The 26,604-nt window shown below is 31.9% G+C and overlaps 2 protein-coding genes across 2 annotated transcripts; both read right to left on the reverse strand.

Annotated features, from left to right (window-relative positions):
• Positions 1–6,464: 6,464 nt before the first annotated feature.
• On the reverse strand, positions 6,465–23,180 carry LOC144855183 (uncharacterized). Its single transcript, XM_078712999.1, has 16 exons — positions 22,674–23,180; positions 17,402–17,567; positions 17,041–17,138; positions 16,723–16,791; positions 16,133–16,278; positions 15,252–15,341; positions 14,914–15,105; positions 13,503–13,748; positions 12,579–12,773; positions 12,290–12,442; positions 11,900–12,199; positions 11,532–11,627; positions 11,222–11,426; positions 9,104–9,160; positions 8,209–8,619; positions 6,465–6,994 (listed from the first exon to the last, which is right to left on the reverse strand). Exons 1-16 carry the CDS (start codon positions 22,696–22,698, stop codon positions 6,465–6,467), a joined length of 2,979 nt encoding a protein of 992 aa, XP_078569125.1. The 5' UTR covers positions 22,699–23,180.
• LOC144855326 (uncharacterized) lies at positions 18,871–22,376 on the reverse strand. The gene is made up of 2 exons (XM_078713146.1): positions 21,984–22,376; positions 18,871–21,318 (listed from the first exon to the last, which is right to left on the reverse strand). Exon 2 carries the CDS (start codon positions 21,313–21,315, stop codon positions 19,336–19,338), a length of 1,980 nt encoding a protein of 659 aa, XP_078569272.1. The 5' UTR covers positions 21,316–21,318; positions 21,984–22,376; the 3' UTR covers positions 18,871–19,335.
• Positions 23,181–26,604: the final 3,424 nt, after the last annotated feature.

Consider the following 26,604-nt stretch of genomic DNA (forward strand, 5'->3'; position numbering starts at 1 on the left):
TCTGTCGAGCACCACTTGCCAATTCTGCCCAAAGTAATGATGAAGCAGAGTATTTCGAAGTTATGTCTGCCCTACAAATATCAGAGCCCAGACAAGAAGAATTAGCAACTGCTACACAAAACAATACTACACTGCAGCGACTCAAAACAACGATTCAACAAGGTTGGCCTACAAAAATCCAATGTGTTCCTCAGGAAATTCGAACATTTTTTCCATACCACGATGAACTTTCCATTCAAGATAATGGTGTAATATTAAAAAGCTTGAAAGCTATAATCCCAGAATCGTTACACAACACTTACACTAAATTGTTGCACGAAGGTCATCCCTCAGCAGACGCAACAAAACGTCGCGGAAGAGACATAGTTTTTTGGTCCAAAATGAGCTCTGACATAGATCAATATGTCCAGTCATGTTCAGTATGCAATAGCATGAAACCACACTTACAGAAGGAACCGCTACAAAGCTATCCAACTCCAGAAACACCCTTTCAAACCATCGGTGTTGACTTATTTGTTTGGAACGACTTAAACTATTTAGCGATTGGAGACTCCTACTCTACATGGTTTGATTTCTGTTCCCTACCTAACATAACAGCACATGCGGTAATCCTTAAACTAAAGAGCAGATTCGCTACTCATGGTGTACCCATGAACATAATCACTGATAATGCCAGACAGTTTGACTGCTCAGAATTTCGTGCTTTCGCCACTGAATGGAACTTTCATCATATCACCAGCAGTCCAACCTTTCCACAATCAAATGGATTAGCGGAAAGCGCTGTCAAACGTGCAAAAATACTTCTTGAGAAAACCAAACGCGAAAGCTCCGATTTATACAAAAACTTATTAAATATTCGCAACATACCAACCACCCCTAGTTTAGGATCACCAGCTCAACGTCTCATGTCGCGAAGACTTCGAATTCCAATACCAACATCACAACCGCTCTTAAACCCACAAGTTATTACTAATGTTACAAACTCTCTAAACCACCGTCATACCATCCATAACAAAGAAGTCTTATGATAAGCACGCAAAATCTCTTCGACCTCTCAACCCAAATGAAACGGTACGCATCCAAACGCTGGCCACAACAAGATTGGTACTATAGTTCGTAACACAAACCACCCACGATCTTACATTGTCCATGTTAATGGCAGTGACTATCGTCGTAACCTTCGTCATTTATTACCCGTCTCAGAAAGCAACGACCGCCTCAACATAACACCTACAACCTCCGATCAAGAAGATTTTCCATACTACCATGACATCCAACCCACTCGCAATAATGTAAATAACTGTTTAATCACCACACGTGGCTCTGGAAGAATATCACGGCCTAATCCTAGATACTCCCAGAAATGAACTTTAAACTTTACCATGTTAAGTTAACTTTCTTTAAAGAGAAAGAAAGAGTTAAGAGTTATTATTGTTATTGTTAATCATATAAGTTTTATGGTCTAGTTGAGACCTTGCATAGTTTAATGCCTGCTTTTATGTAGAATAGTTGCGTTTGTTTTAAAGTTCTTATGATGTTGTTCATAGTGTAAAAATTAAACTTTATACCAATATGTTAGCTACTTTTAAAAGGGAAGATGTTGATGATCATCTTAATATGTCTGCTGCCATCTATAGTCTACCTTTGGGACATCCCGTGATTCCATGTTACAGTAAAATCACATGTACACAACGAATAAAGAAAAAGTAAACTAACGATAATTGTAGAGCTTTATTTATAACAAATAAACCAACAAATACAACGACTATTACAATTTTCTAAACAACGAACGTTTATTTTTACTCTGCATTAACATTAGGCTTAACAATACGTTTACCAACAACGTTGATTCATTAACATTAGGCTTAACACTACGTTTACCAACAACGTTGATTCATTAACATTAGGCTTAACACTACGTTTACCAACAACGTTGATTCATTAACATTAGGCTTAACACTACGTTTACTAACAACGTTGATTCATTAACATTAGGCTTAACACTACGTTTACCAACAACGTTGATTCATTAACATTAGGCTTAACACTACGTTTTACCAACAACGTTGATTCATTAACATTAGGCTTAACACTACGTTTACCAACAACGTTGATTCATTAACATTAGGCTTAACACTACGTTTACTAACAACGTTGATTCATTAACATTAGGCTAAACACTACGTTTATCAGCAACGTTGATTCATTAACATTAGGCTTAGCACTACGTTTACTAACAACGTTGATTCATTAACATTAGGCTTAACACTACGTTTATCAGCAACGTTGATTCATTAACATTAGGCTTACTACGTTTACCTACAACGTTGATTCTTTAAAAAACGAAAAGAAAAATACAAAACCAACTTTAATGTTTTGTATGTTTATTTTAACATATAAAAATGACGTATTCGTAAATTGTCGTTAATTTATCATAACATAATCATTTTTTTTTACAAGTATTGTACCCGTTTCTAGCTGTCACTACTAGATACTTACTAACCAAGTAACACTATTTCATTTTAAATCATCTACACTAATATTATTATATTAATGCTTTTATTTGGACAGAATAAAAATTAAACGGTTCATATCTTTACTTTTATTGTCATACATACATTTTCTTAAAAATGATTATGTATTGCCAATAAATAGAATGATGGAATTTCATTAAAAAAAACGTATCCAGAAACTTAAAGTAGCTAGTTTGGTACAAATCCCTTTATACAATACACATTTTTAGTCGCGTGCAACGCGATTTACTAAATTTAGGCAACAAAGTGATACCGAACGATATGCCGAGATCGGATAATTATCATCTAATCTAAAACAAACATTTGTAAATAATAATTTTTGGCCAGGCTAGCTAAATATATGATCTTCTTTCGAGTTTTAATGTTTTGTTTTAATGTTTGTTGTAGACCTATTACTTTTTTAATACGCTCCTTATAAATAAATTATTTTACTTTAACCCTACTAAATATTTCATAAACGATCGTGGAATGTATTTTATTATAGTTTATAATTTATGACATTTAAATTGTGTATATACACTAAATCGAAAACGTTGATAATAACTATACAATCCGAGTAATCAGTTTACCGGGATATGACTTTTAGTTGTTATACACTGCAAAACCTGAAAGAATCCTTTTCCATTAGTCCATTTGTACTAAGTGTCGATATTAGTTATACTGCACGTAACATTTATATTCAATGGTGATATTTAAAGATGTATTGTCCCTTTGACCAATTCAAAAAAAATTTTTTTTTTTAAATTTCGAAAAAAAAGTGGGTCATTTTGAAGTATCGTAATAGTTATTAACTTTCACCAAAAATTAGTAAAAAAAAAAATTATTTAACCGAAATACAGACATTTTTTTTTTCAAAAAATAACTTTGACTTCCAGTCAAAGTTTCTGATCAAAACATATCCCATAATGCAACGCGCTTGTTTGGCTACTCTGTATGCATAATCATAAAACTTCCTCGCGATCTGTGTGAAAACACCTTTTCAACCGCGACAAGTTGTAAACAATCCTAATTAGCATCATGTATAATGCATACTCGTGGTTTGAAATCTTTGTTTACTTTCGCTTGTGATGATTTTCCAGACGAAATGTAATCAAATTAATTTACCTGTTAATTACGTAAACTTGTTGTTTCTGGCTCGAATTTTCGACTTAAAGTGAATACCTTTAATATTACTTTGATATGGCCAATTTAAATTTAGAATATTTTTTTTTTCATTTTTTGTGTTTCAAGGGACAATACATCTTTAATGGTTGTATTGGATGTTTTCATTACACTGCTGTATTCAACTCACAAATATGAATTATTTGTATACAAAATAACATTAACAATTGATAGTAAAACACAAAATAATATCAATTATGCGTTAAATTTAAAACTTCTAATAATTAGTATGAAGAAACTGACATAATTTGTTAACATGAATCATGCAAATGTACTGTATTGTTTTATTTGTGTACAATGTCGTACAATGACGTAAATCCTCTGAACATGAGGTCAGCAATATGAATATCATAATAATTCTTAAATGTCAAAAGGCACAATACTTTCACTACTACGTTCGAAACGTATCTACACCATTGATGTAGGTGGTTTACTACTTTTGCAACAGTATCCACATCGTTAACTTGGTGGTCTACTATAATTGTTCAAAACGTATCTACACCATTGATGTAGGTGGCTTAGTACTTTTGCAGTAGTATCCACATCGTTAACTTGGTGGTCTACTATAATTGTTCAAAACGTATCTACACCATTGATGTAGGTGGTTTAGTACTTTTGCAGTAGTATCCACATCGTTATTACTTTTTTAATACGCTCCTTATAAATAAATTATTTTACTTTAACCCTACTAAATATTTCATAAACGATCGTGGAATGTATTTTATTATAGTTTATAATTTATGACATTTAAATTGTGTATATACACTAAATCGAAAACGTTGATAATAACTATACAATCCGAGTAATCAGTTTACCGGGATATGACTTTTAGTTGTTATACACTGCAAAACCTGAAAGAATCCTTTTCCATTAGTCCATTTGTACTAAGTGTCGATATTAGTTATACTGCACGTAACATTTATATTCAATGGTGATATTTAAAGATGTATTGTCCCTTTGACCAATTCAAAAAAAATTTTTTTTTTTTAAATTTCGAAAAAAAAGTGGGTCATTTTGAAGTATCATAATAGTTATTAACTTTCACCAAAAATTAGTAAAAAAAAAAATTATTTAACCGAAATACAGACATTTTTTTGTTCAAAAAATAACTTTGACTTCCAGTCAAAGTTTCTGATCAAAACATATCCCATAATGCAACGCGCTTGTTTGGCTACTCTGTATGCATAATCATAAAACTTCCTCGCGATCTGTGTGAAAACACCTTTTCAACCGCGACAAGTTGTAAACAATCCTAATTAGCATCATGTATAATGCATACTCGTGGTTTGAAATCTTTGTTTACTTTCGCTTGTGATGATTTTCCAGACGAAATGTAATCAAATTAATTTACCTGTTAATTACGTAAACTTGTTGTTTCTGGCTCGAATTTTCGACTTAAAGTGAATACCTTTAATATTACTTTGATATGGCCAATTTAAATTTAGAATATTTTTTTTTTCATTTTTTGTGTTTCAAGGGACAATACATCTTTAATGGTTGTATTGGATGTTTTCATTACACTGCTGTATTCAACTCACAAATATGAATTATTTGTATACAAAATAACATTAACAATTGATAGTAAAACACAAAATAATATCAATTATGCGTTAAATTGAAAACTTCTAATAATTAGTATGAAGAAACTGACATAATTTGTTAACATGAATCATGCAAATGTACTGTATTGTTTTATTTGTGTACAATGTCGTACAATGACGTAAATCCTCTGAACATGAGGTCAGCAATATGAATATCATAATAATTCTTAAGTGTCAAAAGGCACAATACTTTCACTACTACGTTCGAAACGTATCTACACCATTGATGTAGGTGGTTTACTACTTTTGCAACAGTATCCACATCGTTAACTTGGTGGTCTACTATAATTGTTCAAAACGTATCTACACCATTGATGTAGGTGGTTTACTACTTTTGCAACAGTATCCACATTGTTAACTTGGTGGTCTACTATAATTGTTCAAAACGTATCTACACCATTGATGTAGGTGGTTTACTACTTTTGCAACAGTATCCACATCGTTAACTTGGTGGTCTACTATAATTGTTCAGAACGTATCTACACCATTGATGTAGGTGGTTTACTACTTTTGCAACAGTATCCACATTGTTAACTTGGTGGTCTACTATAATTGTTCAAAACGTATCTACACCATTGATGTAGGTGGTTTAGTACTTTTGCAACAGTATCCACATCGTTAACTTGGTGGTCTACTATAATTGTTCAAAACGTATCTACACCATTGATGTAGGTGGTTTACTACTTTTGCAACAGTATCCACATTGTTAACTTGGTGGTCTACTATAATTGTTCAAAACGTATCTACACCATTGATGTAGGTGGTTTAGTACTTTTGCAACAGTATCCACATTGTTAACTTGGTGGTCTACTACAATTGTTCAAAACTTACCTACACCATTGATGTAGGTGGTTTACTACTTTTGCAACAGTATCCACATCGTTAACTTGGTGGTCTACTACAATTGTTCAAAACTTATCTACATCATTTACTTAGGTGGTCTACTACTTTTCAAAATTACCTACATTATTGATTTTGAAGGTTTACTACTCTTTAAAACATATTTACATAATTGATATAGGTGGTCTAATACTTATGTAGACCATTGATTTACTAATGAACAGATGCAGGAAATATCATTTGAATTCGATTCAGAGTATACATTTACTTGAACGATATTGGAATTATAAAATGACTAAAGCATCGTTAATAGTGTGTGATGCTATATCTAATCTTCTAACTGTTCAGCGACAAAAGTCATCGCATTCGCCTTTAAATCTCCGATAAAAGACTGTAATTTGTCCTCTCTAAGGACACCCATATGCTCAAGGTTCAATATCAAAATCCACTGGTTATAACATTGTTCATAAGAAACATCGTTTAGATGACGGAGCTTTGTTATATTTTCTTTCGAAAGTGCGTTGCCGAATTTAATCAGCTTTTGTCGATACGGCGAGAAAGATTTTACTGGACGATCCACTTCATCGTACTTCTTCTTTAGCAGTGCGTTGATTTCAAGAACACCATTGGTTCCAGTGATATTAATCATATCTACAATGACGTCAATGTTGGTAGTGGTAAGATGGCCAGAGGATTTCAATAAATTGAATAATTCCATCGTGCTTTTTGTCTTTTGTAGATCACTGTAAGATGTTATTAGGTCTTTGCACAAAACCTTCAGTTTATCAAGGACACGATGCTTATCATACCAGCTTGATACTTGTACCAACATTGCCTGACATTCTTTCTCGGTTGATTCTGTACAAAGGAACAAAAAAACAATTATTATTTGTTTGTATAAATTGTATAAAGCATAGTTTTTTTTCAGATAGTTTTTTAGATTATGATTAGAAATTTATGAAACACAGTAATATAATTATAAATGTCTACTTCAATACAACAATATAAACTACCCAATGTATTTATTCAACATTATTTGTGTTAATAATTGATATAACGATCATAAATTTAAGTGTATCATCGTTATCATTATCTACTCTGATATTATAATGTCTTGTTCACCATCACCATATCATTATATCCTTATCTACTTTAGCATACTACCTTGATTTGAACTATAACACAATAACATCTGTAACAAATAAACTATACACCAAGTATTTCCATAAAGAATAGAAATTCCAGAGTCGTTGTGTTGCATGTTAAAATGCATCCAATCCAAGGTCACCAACGAAAAAATTTAATGTATTTGTGTTAGAATTATGTTTACAAGGTTGAGCTGCAAATCGTAAATTCAACGCAAATCGTAACACTTAATCTTTAAAACCCTTATAAATTAACGCAATTCGTTAAATAAAAATATGTGTCCTAATACTAAAACATTAACTAAAAAAACATAAAATCAAGTGATTAATTTGTTGATCAATATCATTGGTAAAAATATCTGGGATAATTATGATACATACGGTCATACAAACATCTAGATTGTAGGTCTATTAGCAAATTTCATGAATATAAAACTTGTCGTTACATTATGCAATACCATAATTTAGCATTTACTTTCAACACTTATAACATTCTCTTACCTATTTTTAAAAATTTGCGGCCATCTTTTTTAACGTCAAATTTTGAAACTTTGTGGTAGTCTGATTTGAGTAAACTTTTGATATATGTTTTTTGAGACCATATTTTATTGTAATACATCAAAAAACATTAGGCCCTATATTTTCATATTTTGACCCGACTATTGACAATTGTTTGTTTCTAGATTGTCACTCATAAACCGTAAAAGACATGGAAAATGGTTTTGGTAGTGTTATATATTATTTTATCATTAAAAAACAATCTCTACCACAACACAACAAAACAAAACAAATGTGAACAAAATGCAGGACATAACGCAAAGCGGTTAAAAATAGAAAAAAAAACTTGAATTACAAACTAAAAGGTGTCTTTTCAAAAGAGTTTTTAAAACTTCTGCTAGTCATAAATAATACTAATAGTATAGATACCTTGATGTCCTTGTGATGGCACATGCACTCGTACTATCTCTGGCACATGCACTGGTGCTACCTCTGGCACATTCACTGGTGCTACCTCTAGTACATGCAATGGTACTACCTCTGCCATATGCACTGGTGTTACTTCTGGTACATGCACTGGTACTACCTCTGGCACATGCACTGGTGCTACCTCTGGCACATGCACTGGTGCTACCTCTGGCACATGCACTGGTGCTACCTCTGGCACATGCAATGGTACTACCTCTGGCATATGCACTGGTGTTACTTCTGGTACATGCACTGGTACTACCTCTGACACTGGCAAATACTCTGGAACATGTTCTTCATTTGCCCTAGGCACCGAGTCTAGCTCTGATTCTGGCACTAGCTGATTCTCCTGGTTAGCTTCTGACTCTGATTCTTAAAAAAGAAATTTGATTTATTGTTTATTAATTCGCAAAATTTGTGAACATTAGGATATATGTTTGAAATTGTAAAATTGTGAAACGTTTTCAGGTTTCAAAACTTACTATTCATTGCCCTCTGACATCCATCCATTAACTTTGGGGTTGATTTTTTTTAATTAAATAATTGTAATAGTAGCATTATGATTTTTATATAATTCTAATATTTGAGATACTGTACAATGAAAAATTATTGAGTATAACTATTTACTTCTACTTGTATATTCCGTATTTTATCTTAATAATCTATGTTTGAATGCTCGCTACCATTTATTATTCGGGTGAGATGGTCATGTTTTATGTTTCTGTGCATTTGTTAGTGAATTTATCAAACTTGGTTTGCATGAAGTAGATGAAACAGATCATTAAGTACATAAATAAAGATCACTGTTTCATCATGACAATAACTATATCATTATCTTTATCTACTGGTAATTTACCTTCACTTGGATGACTTTGGCGACTTAGTGGTGTGCCTTTGTTTTTGTCATAATTGCCTAAAAGTAATCAAAGTGCGATGTTACATTCAACATTGTAATTATCAAAACGTGTCCTATATTTGCACGCAATGTTGTAAAATTGTTTATACGTATCAACAAATACCATCAGGCAGTGATGGTTTATCAAAGGTTTTAGAATTCCATTGACACCCTATGTAATGCAATTAATTATTATTTTAATAAATGTCATTTATCAGTTTTCGCAACAACAAAGGAACAACAGAGGAATAATCTCTTGATGTGCAAATATGGTAAAAGAAGTTTTAAAAAGCAGGAGACCGATAATGCTATTGCTAATATATTACAATTGATAGTTGGTAACGTAATAGATACTGATCGGAAATGTTATATTAAAGGAAGCTTCGCTGGTGAAAACAGGACTTGTTGAAATTGTACTAGAATACACAGATAAATTGTCATTTGGTTCATGTCAGGATCCAATACATTGGGTTGAGACTCTCGATTACAACGAATAATGGATCATTAGAAAGGATTTTAGAAGAATATTGGTATTATACAAGGAAATGGCTATACATGTAAGAAGCAACAAGAGGTTAAATTGCTCAGTTTGATGACAATACAATACTTTTGTCTAGACAGAAAAAAGGTATTTAAACTTTAAACTTAAAGAAAGTAGACTTGTTTTGTAAGGTTGCCTGTTATCACAAATATACACTTTCAATCAAAATGAAAAACCAAAGAATGTAGTTTTTCAAAACATTATTTTTTGTAAACCATTTGGAATACAGTGGGTTGATGACATTCTTTGGTACTTTTGTTTGTATATAATAATAAATGCCAAAAATAATTGAGGTGAAAAGATCAACAAATTAAAAAACGTCTTAAAAGCTTGGGAAAATAGAAATGTAAGTTTTTAGGTAAGTCATGGAAATAAAAACTTTCCAAGCTTAGGCTAGTTTACACTACTGCTAGTATTATTAGATGTGCCCTCACATATTATAGATACAATGTATAGTATTATTTGTAATAGAAACGAGAACAAATAATAATTATTATAATAATAAGTAAGTACTGTTTGTTTCAAGAAATGAAAAACGGGGAAATAAAATTAACATGAATTATTGTAATAAAATGATATTACCACCCCCTATCATGTCATGTTCAGAAACTTGAATGGGATTTACATTTTCGAATACCCAGGATACTTAAAAAGTAACCTATGTAATAGAAAAGTAGTAGCAGACAAGTAAAATAGAGGTGCTGTTTATTGTCTCTATACATAATAGGCCTACTGGACGATATAGTCTTCAACAGGAGCAGCTACACTATATTTAATTTGAAGAGCGGGATTGGATGGCAGAGGAATTTTGTCGTCTCTCGATTTATGTTAATCAGTGATTTTGCCCAAAAATAGGAAAATTAGAAGCAATGTGTCTTTTATTTGCTTAAAAATATAAGAGGTTAATATGATTCACAACAACACAACACAACATATTCCCAACAGTCCACGCAACATTTGTTTTGTAGAAATCGTATAGATTTTACATATTTTATATGACTGAGAAAATTTACAAATATTATTTTTTCCTGTGGGTATAACTATTGTATAGTAATTAATTGTAATATCTGTATTGTATATTGGATTTGAATATTATTTTATAGTACTATTATTTCAATTATCTAACTGCTTACAAATGTTTAGTGACAGATTAGCTCTCACGGACACAATATCTGAGTGACAAAGTTGTAACAGCTATATACTCTTTTGCTAAAAGAACAAACATCTTAGTTTTTGAAAATGAAATACAGGGGAATGATACCTGTATTTTGTTTAAACTCTCAATGAAATAATATAGCAGCTCTTTAAAAGATTAAATGTAAACCGATAACGTCAATGATACGTGATGTATAACTGAAACACTTCTGCTAGGCGCCTGTCATTAGATTCCTAATTTTTCAAAGGAGTTAAGTTCATTATGTAGTGTGTTGTTGATGTATTTATCAATGGTAATGACGAATAAAGATAATAAAAATATTGAGATTTAATTCAGATGAAGTAATTAAATTCACGAAGGAACATAAACAGAAAAAACTTACGTTTAGAAAAATATCGCTTGATACGAGCTGTATTCATAGACGTATCGGGTCCACATGTAACTCTATCTTTTTTCAAACACTTTTCAAGGTCAACTAAGTGATGTTCCTTTGGATTACAAGCATCGCATGCCACACGTAGCTTGTAACCACTACCTTCGTATATGTTGCATACGGTTTGTAGTTGGCCCCTCAAGTAACTTAGTACCTGAACACATGGAAGTGGTGTAGAATATTACATTTAATTTACAATTACATTACATTTTGTTTGGAAGTGTATAATTATATAAATATCATGCATACTAATGATTACCTCCATGCAAACACTCGGTTGCAGTTGTAGTTTCTTTGGTTTGGCGCCACCAACTTCTGTGTTGTAACTCTGTTCTGTCCGCCGATATATTTGAAGCTATTAAGTAATAAAACAAAAGTAAATGTTTGTTGATGAAGCCTTTCTTTATTAAAGATGTGTAAACATCATTTGATAATTTGGTTGGTTGATTTGTGTTATTGTAAACATTACTATAATAGATATGTTAAGTTGGTAGGTGTAGGTGCGTAGTGCAAGATGCGTTATGCAATCATATACCATAAGTAATACATACACTATATATACTAACTGATCTAGTATGTATGTATATGCTACAAACATAGTGAGATACTTAACAACTATTGTCCTACCTTAATTGCATGTGGTTTTTCATGTTCACGCTCAATTTGTACTGCACCTAAACTGACTTTGTGATCTTCATATTCAAAATCACTACGATTCCGGAACACTTGTGAATCGTCACTATCTGTTCCTGTCATCAATTCAAGAAATGCAACAACTAAAGTGTGGTACACAGCCTCAGGGAGAAAGTCTGTCGGAGTCAGGTAAATCGATACCATCTGCATGTCATCTTTTGTCACTTCTAGTTTAGTATGTGTATACACTTTCATCCGACATGGAACCAAGAATTCACGGTTACCTTTTTGTACCTGTTATTATAAACATTGATGATTACACATTATTGATGAGAGGGAATAATAGCTTATCATTATTAATCAATTGATGCACATAATACTTACATTCTTCTTTTCATAGAGCAACCGAAACACCCTCATCACTTCAATGAAGATTTCGAAATGATCTCGGTTTTCATTTTGCCATAAATAACGTAGTAACTTCTCCTCAAGGATACCTTCTTTTTCAAGTCTTTTCCAAAGCGTCTTCATTTGCTCCTTTGTGCAAATAAGAAAGAAAGTAAGTATACACAATAATTACTACAAATCACTTCATAATTGAAGACTCCAGTTGTTAACAAAATATTTTATCTATTTCTAATACTATGATAATTATTATGATTTGTCTACTTACATCTTCAATATGTGGTGGGAATACTGTGATAACAGTTGTCAACATCTGGATCATCGTGTGAAGATTAGTTATTACTGTGTTCTTTAATTTCTCGTCTTTATTGGAATACATAATCTTACCAATGTCGTTCATATACATTATGGCAACGACGATCGCTTCTTTGGAAATTCCACATTCAGTGCCAATTCGAGAAGCCTAATAAAAATTGACATTCAATAAACGGTTTCATACCAATATATTGACGAATAAGTCAATATAAACATTGTGATAACAAACTACAATGGTATTCATTATAATTACTACAAGGCATGGTAGGCTATTAAATGTTATAATGCAAATATTGGAAAATAAAAAAAATCTTAAACAATTAGTGATATTATAACAATAACTCACAAGGCTTATTTTAACATCATCATTAGATTATTGATTTAAGCATTAGTTAGTTCATTAGTTTATATTTTTTTGATACGGCTTTTATTGTATCAATTTCTGTATTTGGATGTATGATGATGATTCGTTGATATTTGGTTGTCACATGTAATCTGGTTAATAGTAACAGCATTGTAAGTGTTTTGATATATTATTTGTATTTTTTTCGCAAAAACAATGGATAGATTATTTTGTTATTAGAGTACCATAAATGATTCGCGTTAATATAATCATTGTCTGTTATAGTGACGCTCGGGAGCTAACGAAATACAACGAAGTAATAACTACGAGATTGAACTAACGTGATTTGCATAACAATGAGCTCACCAAGAGGGAAATGGAAGATTAAAAGAACCGACACATATTATTATCGATTTTTTTGTAAAGCTCAGATTAGGTGTACCTAACTACTATTAATAATTTGCACACATACACGTGACAATGGTATGAACATGACACAAGTACTGCTGTTACGAAAGCACAATCAACATTTACCTCATTAAATGAAATGCACAGTCTTGTTTTTCCAATTTCTTGCAATCTTTCCTGAAAAGCAAGCCACTTTAGAGGAATGACATTCGTTCCTATTGCATTCATGTATCTAACAACGTTCCTCTTAAGTTTCTCAATACCTTCGTGTGATTTCACTGTGTTGTTGACCATGTACATTTCACGATCTACATGCTCGGCATATTCCATTCTTTCCATTTTAGCAAAAATGGTCTTATACATATTCTGAACCTTTAACATAATAACAGTACATGTATTAATATTGTTACAGTTTACGTTTATAAAAAATTAATACGTTTTAACTTTAATATATTGCAGTGTGTGTTTAATGTTTCCAACTATGCGTACTGCTAAAGTCAAATTTATAAGATTCAATGTTTAATGTTGTTTCAGTGGAATACTATTTCAAAGTAGGAATTCGTATGTAAATGTACAATATATGCCTAGTGGTCTAGATGATACGAAGCTAGATAACTGATATTACGTGAGATGTCCTATGTCGTTACACACTATGCCTACAACCACGGTCAATATTGTCATGTCATGTTTAAATAAACTCTACATTTATCTTAATGCAACCGTTTGGTTGTGGTGCGCGAATACAGTATATACCGTTACAGGGTATCGTGATTCATTTTAAATAAGCATCTACTGGTTCATTACTACGATTGAAATGAAACACTTTGTGAGAAAGAGATATTTTCTTGGTCCCCACAAGGTTCAGACCTCCACATTTTGTAAGTAAGACATTCAATCTACCCTCCCGCCTACACCCTCTTACATAGTTTATATTCTATAGGGATATTTTTTCTCGGATGCGATGTTGATTTCAATGTATATGTGATGTATGTGTATTATTGTTTCAGACGTATCTTAGTATCAAAAAACTGTTGACATTTCATTTTGGTGCATAGCCTGCAACACAAACATTCATTTAAACACCTATAATTATCTTATCGTTATCATTATACACGTTGTTGCACTAATCCCGGCACTAATCAGTACTTAACTACACTCTTTTTTTCTGATATTATTATTTCTATTGATGTGATAGATGTGTGCTGATTATTTCCATTTTCTTGGGAAACCGTTATCCAAACGCATAACAGTATATATTGATGATTTCTAAGAACTCATAAATGTATACAACATTTGTCCTTCTCCCGAAAAAAAAACACCCAGGAATATTATTTTTGATAATAGTGTAATATTTATTCTATTGTACGTCATATCTGTGTATCTTGTAATACTCAACGTTATGACCATTGCTCTTCATATTATATTTTTGTTTTTACATACTGCTACTTCAGTAAAACACTGTTATAAACTAATAGACCGAAATAATCAATATATATTCATAAATCTTTATATTTCATTATTTTATTGTGGCTATTACCTCTTTCAGCTTTTCTGATTTTGTCCCTGGCAATTTGTCTATATGAGTAGCAACCAAACTGATGGGAGGTGATTTTATCACTTTGCCATCAATTGAAATGGTGTTTCCTGAAGCATGTTGTACCACAGTATGTTCATATACTGACCTTACCCAGAACAGAATTATGTCCAAATTAGTCATTCCTAACGGACCCTAAATTGAAATGTAAAATAGATTTTAAAAGGATATAAGTATACTGTATTATTTTATATAGTCAACGTCAATTATATAAACAATATTCTAATATTAGATTTTGATAAAATGAGCATAATCTAACGTACAGTACTTGGTGAACCTACCAATGCTGGGTTTCGTGCTTTAGCTAGTTCGTCTAATTTATCCAACGCACTAAACGCAACGCAGTACGATGCTGTATTTGTGAGGAAAAACTGAAAACAAAACACATTGTAATTGATGTATATAACACTTTTTGGAACATTATTTTGGCGGATGGAGCATTCTCTACCTGTATGGAGGGCAACTTGTGGTTAATACTACTAACGCTATACACATGTAGGTTGTTTTAAATTCACTTTTAATTTGACATTTTCACTAAAACAAAATCTTTTTTATGGTATGTGCATGGTGGTCTATGAACTATTTGGCACCTATGGACGGTCCGATTATGAATACAATTAAATGAAAAATGCTCCAATCGCCAAAATAATAATTAGAATATACCTCAAATGTATTAATGATAAATATATGAATGGTTGATTGGTAAATGTTATCTTATGTAATGTTAAAAAGATAATGCTATATTCGTTTCATTGCAGTGCAAAAAACGCAAGTACGTTGTGAAAGATACGGACAGCGGGATTTACGTAACGCAATATTTATATAACAGCATTGTTTAATAGTTAAAAAGATGTCATAAAAGGTACACGTGTTTGTCATTAAGCTTGTGTTGGCACACGATATAATATAATAATGAAGAATTATTCATACTGAAACTATAAGGGGATGGTTACGTTACCGCAGAAAATGTTAATATAGATAGCCATCACCGCACATAATTTTTCAATTTAATACGTTTTTATGGAATATACAATTACGGTAACGGTAATATCGATATTACGCCTGCCTATTAATTTTAGGGATAATGTCAAATGCAATGTACATCCTATTTACATACTTTAATAATACTACTAATTAATAATTAACATATTGATATGCATACCCTATGCGTTATGTAGTAGTCCAATTGACCAGCGTAGTCCCATATGCTAGTTATTTCATTTGGAATATTCTCTGAATCATCACTTCCTATTTTACTTCTTATAAAATCTTCGAATTTGTTCCAGAGGCTCGGGTTTTCATTGCTATCTATTGCAGGATAAACAAAAACACATGTAGGCCTAAACAAAAAGAATTTGATCGCTGTCCAGTTTTTCAGGAATACTTGTTTTCTTTAAATGTTAATTAGATAGACATTTTTTTTGTCATATTATGTCAAGTTTTTTTTAAATACTATCCTATGATTTACTATTGCCAGTACTTTTCATTTGTATTTTTTTTTAAGTCATGTTTTTTAATTTTAATGGCACGTTTTTTTAATGTCATGATTTTAAATTGATATTAATCATGTCATTTTTTTTATCTTTTGGTGATCCTAAATAAAACTTTTAAAGTTCACCATTTTATACTATCGTCTAGGTTTTATTCCTTAATATCCAATCATTAATCTACAGTTTCGTTTATCATAATTGATAAATGAAAGGTGAATACATTCAAATATTAACAAGCTTCCATTATTTTTGCTGTACATACCCTGTTTTAACTCTTTGTCAACTTTTTTTGCTAATGCATTTTCACGCATTTTCTTGGTTAGCTCAGAATCTGTACAAATAAACCAATTGGTAAAAAATAAAGATTGTATGCAAAGATGTTGTTTAAAGTTTATCAGAAAGACCGAGTTAGTTTTAACATATATCATGCCTATTACTATGTGATGTCAGTCATTTAAGCATTCACACAACGCGGTGTCTATTCCTGATACAGAGTTTATCAATGTTAAAGTAATATAAATATAGATGATAAAGAAAGTAACACAAACATTTACAGTTTGGGTAATCAAATTATCTTTACCGTTTTCCACTTTAATATTCTTCCATTTACTCTCTCCAGTTGCTTTAAACACGGTAGCTGTAACTATACCATCTGTCGATGGTTCTTTGGGGTTGAATCTATTGTAAACATGTACGTTGAAGTTGAAACAAAATTCCTTAAATATTTTTACTCCATTACATCCAGCATTTAAGTTTAACAAAGTGAAATTATCAAACTAGCTGATACAAATCAATTTTAAAAAGCTTTAGATTATACAAATCAAAGAGAGGCAACCAATAGTCAACATATTACACGTTTACATTTACGTTGAAATAATTGATTAGGCCTAATAATATTAGCTTATGTTAACACATATTTGAACCAATTGTATTTTTTTTACCTCTCTCTAAGCATGGACTTTACGCAGCTTGTCTTACCAGCACCTTCCTTCCCAAGAAACATACATCTTGAATTCACAACTGCAATTTTACCATCTTTCAATTCATCTTTATATATCTTAATAGCCTCTTTACCCATGGCAAATATTTCTGGAGGAACTAGCAGTTCTGATTATAAATAATTAAAAATACGCATAACAACATACATGTATTATTTCGATTTTCGCATTCATGGTTATATGTAAAATGTAATGTATGAATAACATTTGTTTTTAAAATTCAAATGTGTATTGCTAACATCGACAACATTTCTCTTTAAAGTTTAATCAACTTTAAATTAGTTTACTTAGTTAAAAATGGCATGTTTCACAAAAAGTTACGAGCGCACACGCGTTTAAAAATTTTAAATGCAAAAAATCAATTTCTAATCATATTTCTACGCGTTTCATGTAATTTTAAGCATGTCTAAAATTCCCACGTGCGCCCAAATGTTTACTTCAAAAATTTGTCAAAATTATGCCTTTTTTTAAACAGTCATAGATTCTAAACTAATTACATATTCTGGAAGTTGATAAGTTGTAGATATCGAATAATGAATCAATATGGCTAACAAGACATTGTGACGTCATCGTATGGCCACTCGAATATAAAATATAGAATTTTTGTCTCTTTCGTCATAGCTTTTTTTTCTCTCTTTTGTGGGGGCAACCCACTTTTGTCATAGCTCATCACATTTAAAAGAGCGCATCTCCACTTATCCGTATTCCATTTCCCCCCATAATTTTATATTATGTAGGTCAATCAATTATATTTCGCATCTTTTACCATTTTAAAAATTGTGATGACGTCAGCATGCGCAAAAGCGGGAATAACTTAGGTCATTTATTTTCAACATTCAAATAAATTGCAATATGTTATAGCTCCTAAGAATGAAAAGTGATACTCATGATCAAAAGTTTTTCTGGAAGCAGTTGAATTGTAGATACGAATTCATGTACAAATTATGCGCATCGGATAGTGTGACGTCATCATATGGCCAGTTGAATTATAAAAGTCGTATTTTCATATTTTGCGTCATAGTTCATGACATTTAAAAGAGCGCGCTTCCATATTCTACGTATCCAAATTACTTCAACACGTTGATATGCTTTTGCTCAGATAATTTCCTTCCAAAATTGCTATCTACGTATTTCATTTTGATGACGCAATCATGTTAAAAATGTCATCTATGCTACACTGTATATACCATATACAGTGTATTTTGTAAATAGTGCTATAATAACGTACAATTCAGCACTGTAATTATCTATATATAAATTTACGTAAGGGCAAAATTCGGTAAATCGCGCGTTATTTCTAGAATGTTTACTCGATGGTATATTAAGTTGGTTAGAATCGCGGTACTGATTTTAACCAACAGATGTAACCCTGTTTACTAATTAAATTTAGTTAGATAATTAGGGTAGATCTGGGCAAGTGGGCCACTTAAGGCATTTTTTTAGTGTAACTAGAAAAATATTTTAACAAATTAATTGAAACTTCACAGGATAGTAGAACAGACCCATATGGTGGTTTTTAAAAAAAAAAAAAATTATGGCGAAGCATACTTTAGGTCACAGGTCACGAAGTCTACAGTCTGTCAGCGGCCCACTTACCCAAGTAAAGTTAGGGTAAGTGGGCCGCTTTAAATTTGTGTCAAAATGTCTTAATTTACTGTACAACTAAGTTAAATAACATCATGAAACAATGTTTATGAACAAAATATACCAGATTTAATGATATCTAAATTCAAATTCATTATAAAAAGCATTATATTTGCAAATATCAATACAAAATTAATCATTATCGCTTATATACAAAGTACATTTTGGTTCAGGACCATTTTTTTTTAATGATTTTGCCAATAATAAATATAGTCAGTGTCCTTTTATCAAATTTAGTCCAAGCAGTTATTGCAAACAAACTGTGTGAGTTCAGTGCTTTTGCCATATAGGCCAGTACATGTTTCATGAAACCACAGTTCACATGTTCCTTTGCATTGCCACCAATCATCGTCCCCCTCTTCATCGTCCCAATAATAGCCATCACAATGTCCACAAAAATCAGAAGGTTGCTGCTCTGTTGGTTCCTGGTTTTCATTTGTTTTTTTAGATTGTTTGCTTTTTCCTTTTTTTTGCTTTTCCAGTTTTGCTTTCTCTCTATCATCACGTTTTTGCTTCTTTTCTTTTTCCTTTTCTTGCCGTTTCGCTACCCGTTCCTCCCTCTTTCGTATCTTTTCAGCTTCTTCGTCCTGTTTAGATTTTTCCTTGTCTTGAAGTTCTTTTAAAATTTCATCGGAAGTCAGGCAGCGTGATTTTGTGATTCTTCTGGACTTCTTGCCATTGAATATTTTATCAACACTAGGTCTCTTGAGGATATTGTCAAACATTCTTACATGTACGCTATCAGACGATTGAGATACATGATCCGCCTGCTTAGATGTGCTAGGCTCCATAATGGTGGGCTCATCGTCCACTGGCCGAGGAGCAATAACAGTGGGTTCATCGTTCACTGGCTGCGGAGCAATAACAGTGAGTTCATCGTTTACCGGCTGAGGAGCAATAACAGTGAGTTCATCGTTCACTGGCTGAGGAGCAATAACAGTGAGTTCATCGTTCACCGGCTGAGGAGCAATAACAGTGGGTTCATGTGCGTTTACAAATACAGTTTCTATAGTGGAAGCTTGCATGTGTTCTAGTTTCACTTTGCTCGGATCGAACGGATAGATACCGGTAGCTTCAAAGCCACTAATGGCATTTCCCATTGAAAATGAATTGTAGAAGACCTCCTTAAAAATTCCACAAAAGTCATATCGGGTGATTACTTTCCCTGGATTTTTCTTCAGGAACGCCTCACAAGATCTGTTGTACTGTGCTTTTACAGACTTAAATACACATTTGTCCAGGGGTTGAAGGTGATTGGTCGTATGTGGTGGCAGACAGTATAAATGAATGTCATTCTGTCGAGCAGTTTTTATTGTTGTGATACTGATGTGTGAAGCATGACCATCAAGGACAAGTAGAACTGGGCGCTTGGATCCTATTTCTTTGATAAAAGATTTCTTAAACCATGTTTCAAACAAATCCGTATCAACAAAGGACGACTTGCTTACACCAAAAAGTGTATTGGGTGGAGCATTAGCGGTGAGGCTGTCACTCAATCTCTGACCTTTAAAAATTATGAATGGAGGGAGGAAGTGACCGCTAGCACTTGCACATCCAAGAACCGTCACATTTTCACCACGGTCACCACTAGTCTTAGACTGCACAGTTCGCTTTCCTTTCAGGCTGACAACCTTTGAAGGTGTGTGAACTAAGCTGAGTCCAGTTTCATCTGCATTGTAGATTTGCGATGGTTTGTCTTTAATATTTAAACGATCCATAAGTTCACCTAGTTTTACAAAATGTCCATTGATTACATTAGGATTTAGCATAATAGCGCGAGCGGCTGAAAGGCCTTCAGGCTTTCGTAATGATAATTCTGGATGGCGTTCACGAAATCCACAAAACCAATCAAATCCAGCATGTTTCTTCTCCTTGTTAAAAGGATGAGGCCGTCCAGTCTTTTCTGCCATCTGAAATCCTAGTTGACACACATCTTTGAGCGTTAATCCAAAGCCTATGCTCTCCATATGCAAAATGTAGTCCTTTAGTTCACTTTCCTCTGCCGCTGTTAAAACCGTTGGTCTAGATGCACGTGCAGCTATATCAACTTTCCCGCTAAGTCGTCTCTGCAGAGTTGTCCTAGGGACTCCATACTGTTTTGCTGCTTGTCGGACTGTTAACCGATGTGCCTTCACTTCCTCATAGGCTGTCAACATTGATTTTGAATCCCATTTGCCTTGCTTTCGCACACGATTTTTTGTAATTCCGACCATAGTCTACAAAAATTGAAATATCGAAAAATTATTATTTTTATATTGAATTGTATAGAAAAATAAGTTATTTCTCTAAACATTATAATACCCTATTACACCAGGTAGGTATTGATTGTGTAAACTGAAAACTTAAATAGTTTGCTGATTAAAACATACATGGCCCACTTACCCGAACTCATTTGGGTAAGTGGGCCCCTTTTAGAAATAATCAAATAAATACATTTAAAAATAGAAAAACAGTATTTAAACTGGTCAAAGCTGAAATAAAAATATAAATGCATTCATATAAATCACAAGAATTATTATTAAAATGATTACAATAAAAAAATTAAGCAATGTATGATATACCACTTTACATTAATAAATACAAAATGGCCGTTCAATAGTAATATAAAACATTACTATAAACTTGAGTGAATATTCTACCATAATAATATGAAAATATGTATATTTTTGGGGAAAATATTTAAAACAAATATATATTTTAGTATGCTGATACCATAAATCTAATTTATTTTGGCAAATTAAGCCTTATTTTATGAGACTTTCAAAGCCACTGCAGTGTAGTTACCATAGCAAAAATTATAACAACTCCGCCACAACTAACATGACTAATTTTTTTTTTAATGAAAATTCTTAAATTTAAAAATAATAATTTTAGCACCTACCTCAAAAAAGCTGGCCTACATATGTATCTTGATGTGTGGTAAGAAGCTTGTGACCAAATTTCTCAAAAATACGGTTAAAATCAAACAAATAATATGTAGGCTCAAAACCCAAGAATAACAAAATACTAAGAACTGTAAAATACTCGAAGTAAAGCAGATATTGAAGCAACAAATTGTGATTTTTATAGATTTAATTCAGCTGTACACGCACAAGTTTGGTATCAAAATAAAGCTAACAAAATTGTTTGTTTAAATTTTGAAACTCCACATTAACACCTATATCACACGTGAGAGGGCGTAGCTATAAAGGCAGAATGGCCCATTTGCCCAGATGGCCCACATGCCCGGATCTACCCTAGTTATTGACAATTAAAACGAATTTAGGTTCAACGAATTTAGGTTCAACGATTTGCCCCAAATAGGGGTGTTTTCCGATCGTGGTATACACTGTCTAATGGATGTCCTCATGAAAAATACCTCCACACAATAATACGAGGATACTTCGCATTTTCCTATCTCCTCCTACGATAATTGTTTTTAATAACTGAAAACCGGTTGAACAGCTCGAGTACAGTATCATAATGTTGAAGACAGGCCGATTTTCTTTAAAAAATACTATTTTGATAGATTTAATATACGTGTCAAAGTGACGAGTTCTAATCTAGTTTTAATATAATATTTTTAACTTACTGTCAAAATACTCTAAAATCATCATTTGTTTTGTTTGTTCTATCTGCGTATTTTCTTCTAAAATAGATACTGCTGTTTTTCCTTCCTATAAACATAAAAGTAAATTAAATATATAGGTCATTCGCGTACTAAACAATTTCAGCCCACTTTATTAATCATACACGTCAGATGTGTTATTTGCGCGATTCTGGTTAAAGTTGATGATTCTGGAGTGATTCCCATGATGATGTAGCCATCTGGGAAGCTATTTTTAGTATAGCCAAGACAAATGTATGTGCTTTCGAATGTTTTCAAATTGTTTGATAATGATCGAATTGGTAAGTTTACTTACATTTGTTTCTAAATAAGATGGAATTATAAACATTTGAGGCCAGTGTATTATAAAAGGATTATTAAACGTAAAAAACATCAGTACCATATTATTGGAAATTATTCAAAAATTAGTATTGTGTTAAGGAGATGTTGAGTGTTTTGCAAGATGCAATAGTATGAGATAGTTAGGTTGTAATTTACCTCCGCCAAGGAGGTATATGTAATCGATCGTGTGTGTTTGTTTGTTTGTTAACAGGACTACTCAAAAAGTAACAAGATCTTTACCAAAATAAATGTACAGATAGATATGCGGTCAAGGACTATTCCATTATATTGGGACCATTTGGGACCATGGTCCCGACCATGGTCCCAATTCTGGACCACTTTTTAATATACTTTTCAAACCTACTAGTGTTAAAGGACATAATTTTAATATAAATAAAGTAACAAGTAAACTGAAATTGTACAAACTTCATTTTTGTACAAGACGCAAGAGTTTTTTTTTTGTGATTTGTAATTTTAAAACATAATTTGATTTAATATACACTTGTTGATGCGAGTAGTTTAAAAAACCAATTTCTTTTCAAATTCCCTCATTTGATTTTCGCGTTGCTGTTCTATTGTTAGTCAACTGAAGCTATTGTTAATTGAAAGGCGTGTTACATAACTATTACACCAAACGCGCATACACATGCTTTTAGTGAAATTAGCCTAAATCACAAACAGCATTAAGACACAAATATAAAAATATATTTTTTCCCCGGAGAAATCTTATGTAGGAGAATTTTACAGAAGGCGGAGGTATGCACTTTCGGTGTGGCTTTCTAGTTATAAGTAGTATTCGTACTGGAATAGAAACGTTTGAAAATTCCGCGGTGTGTTCTTCCTGTCATAATTCATTCGTATCATTATTAAATATTTTGATGCCATTGTTGTAAGTTACATCACACCAAAACATTACATTTTTAAATGGGGTAAAAACAGATAAATAAACATAATTTCGCCGTAAATTCAATATAGAATGACAATCCTTCCAATTTGTAGCTCCGCGGGTGACGTATTTACATCAATCACGTGACCAAACTAATTTACGCCTTTTTTGATTTAAAAAAAGTAAAAAAGATATGATAAGCTCGATAATAATTAACTATCATGACCATACACTATATACTATTTAATTACTAAATTAAATTTTAAAATAGTAAAAAATCCATTCCATACAAAATAACTGCTTCCTCAATCTGGTAATAACTCAGGCAATAATAAACTACGTCTCTTCAAATGGAACTAATTCACGCAATAAAGTTATAGTATTTATAATTAATGTTAACAAAATGATTTTGTTTTTAACTGTATTTGCAATTAGGTTTAAAGTAACATTTAATGAAATTCATTTTTGTACTAGTATAGTGTACATGCATGGCGCATGGGCGACGTAGTCAATTTGCTAGAATTTGGATTATATGTTTTTGAAGAAACAAAACAACTATCATTCAATGACTAATTATTCATGCTGTGTGGTGTTTCAGTCCTATAAAGAAATTATGATCATGGAGTTTATACATACAGGTTATTGTAGCAAATAGTTATAGTTAGATTATGATAAATAATACACAAATAGATTGAAATAAAAGGTTTTGCTGGTGCATGTTGTGGACGTAGACCGAATTATATCATTTGTCTGTGCATTCCTTTATTTTGAAATGTTAATGAAAGGTAAAGAAAAATCCAAGAAAAAAAAAATCATAATTGTGTAGTTTATAATGACATGTCCACATAAACTTATTTAAAAAATTAATAATTTCATTGCTCAATATACCAATCTCACAATAACTGTGGGATCTTATTTAATTACTACTAAATAATTATTGCAGCAAGTAATTCTAAATAGCACAATCAATTTTAATATGATATAAAATAAAGTGGATAAAATATGTTTGCGGCGCAGATCATACGTACGTTAGTTGAAGTCATATAAATTATTTCTAGACCTATATTACCTTATTTAGTGCTGTTACGGATGCACCTTGCTTCGTGAGATAGTCTACTACTTCTAAGTTAGGTTCATTTGAACGCATGTATTCATGCAGCGGGGTGTTTCCGTCCTATAGAGAAACAATTATTATCACGAAGTTTATACATACAGTGTATTGCAGCAAATAATTATAATTAGGTAATGATAAATAATACACAAAGAAGTTGACATAAAAGGTTTTGCTTGTGAATATGATGTGAACGTAGACCGAATTATATCAATATTATATGCGCATTCCCTTATATGGCAATGATCTTTAGCCCATTATTACCTTATTTAATGCTATTACTGATGCACCTTGCTTCGTGAGATAGTATACTACTTCTAAGATAGGTTCATTTAAACGCATGTATTCATGCAGCGGGGTGTTTCCGTCCTTTCAAGAAATTATAATCATGAAGTTTATACAAACAGTGTATTGCAGCAAATAAGTATAGTTATATAATGATAAACAATACACACACAGAAATTGAAATAAAACGTTTTTCTTGAACATATCCTGTGAACGTAGACCGAATTATATCATTTGTCTCTTATATTGTAATTTTACAGAATCATAAAAGAAATCATAATCGTGTAGTTTATGCATACAGGTTAACGTAAATATTACTTTCTGTCATGATTCTAAATTCGGCTCTTTTATAATGACATGTCCACATAAAACATAGTCAATAAACCAATCTCACAATAACTGTAGGATATTGTTTAATTACTACTAAATAATTATTGCAGCAGCAAGTAATTCTAAATAACTTTATTAATTGTAATATGATATAAAATAAGTGGATAAGATATTGTTGCGGTGCAGATCATACGTACGTTATAGGTGTAATCATAATAACTTATCTGTAACCCTATATTACCTTACTTAGTGCTGTTATTGAAGCACCTTGTTTCCTGAGATAGTTTACTACTTCTAAGGTAGGTTTATTTGAACGCATGTATTCATGCAGCGGGGTGTTTCCATACTATAAAGAAATTATACATACAGGTTATTGCAGAAAATCATTTTAGTTATGCAATGATAAATAATACACAAATAAATTAAAATAAAAGGTTTTGCTGGTGCTTATGCTCTGAACGTAGACCGAATTATATCAATTGTCTGTGGATTTCCTAATTTTGCAATTTTACTGACAAAAGAAATCATAATCGTGTAGTTTATACATACAGATCTTCTTCATCTTCTTCATATTTGGAGCCAACTTCATATGTGAAGACTCTGCTCCTCCAACTCTGTTTTGCTAGCTCTACTGCATTTGGTTGTGTATTATTATTCTATTTATAGTTATTTTTTTACAGAGAATTTCTATTTAGTTATTCTTTTCTATTTAGTTATTCTTTTACAGAGAGAAACTGACTCCCTTATTTATTCATAATTATTATTATTATTATTATTATCCTTATTATTTTTTTTTTCCCCTTACTTCTCCTTTCACTTTTCTTTCTCTCTTTTCTTCTTCTTTTCTTCCCTTTCCCTTATCTCTTTTTTTTATTTTACTTATATATTGCTTTATATATATATTGATTAATTGCTTCCAGTCATCATTCTAAATTCAACCATTTATAATGACATGTCCACAT

Source organism: Antedon bifida, chromosome 11 (genome assembly GCF_963402885.1).
Source record: "Antedon bifida chromosome 11, ecAntBifi1.1, whole genome shotgun sequence".
NCBI lineage: Eukaryota > Metazoa > Echinodermata > Crinoidea > Comatulida > Antedonidae > Antedon > Antedon bifida.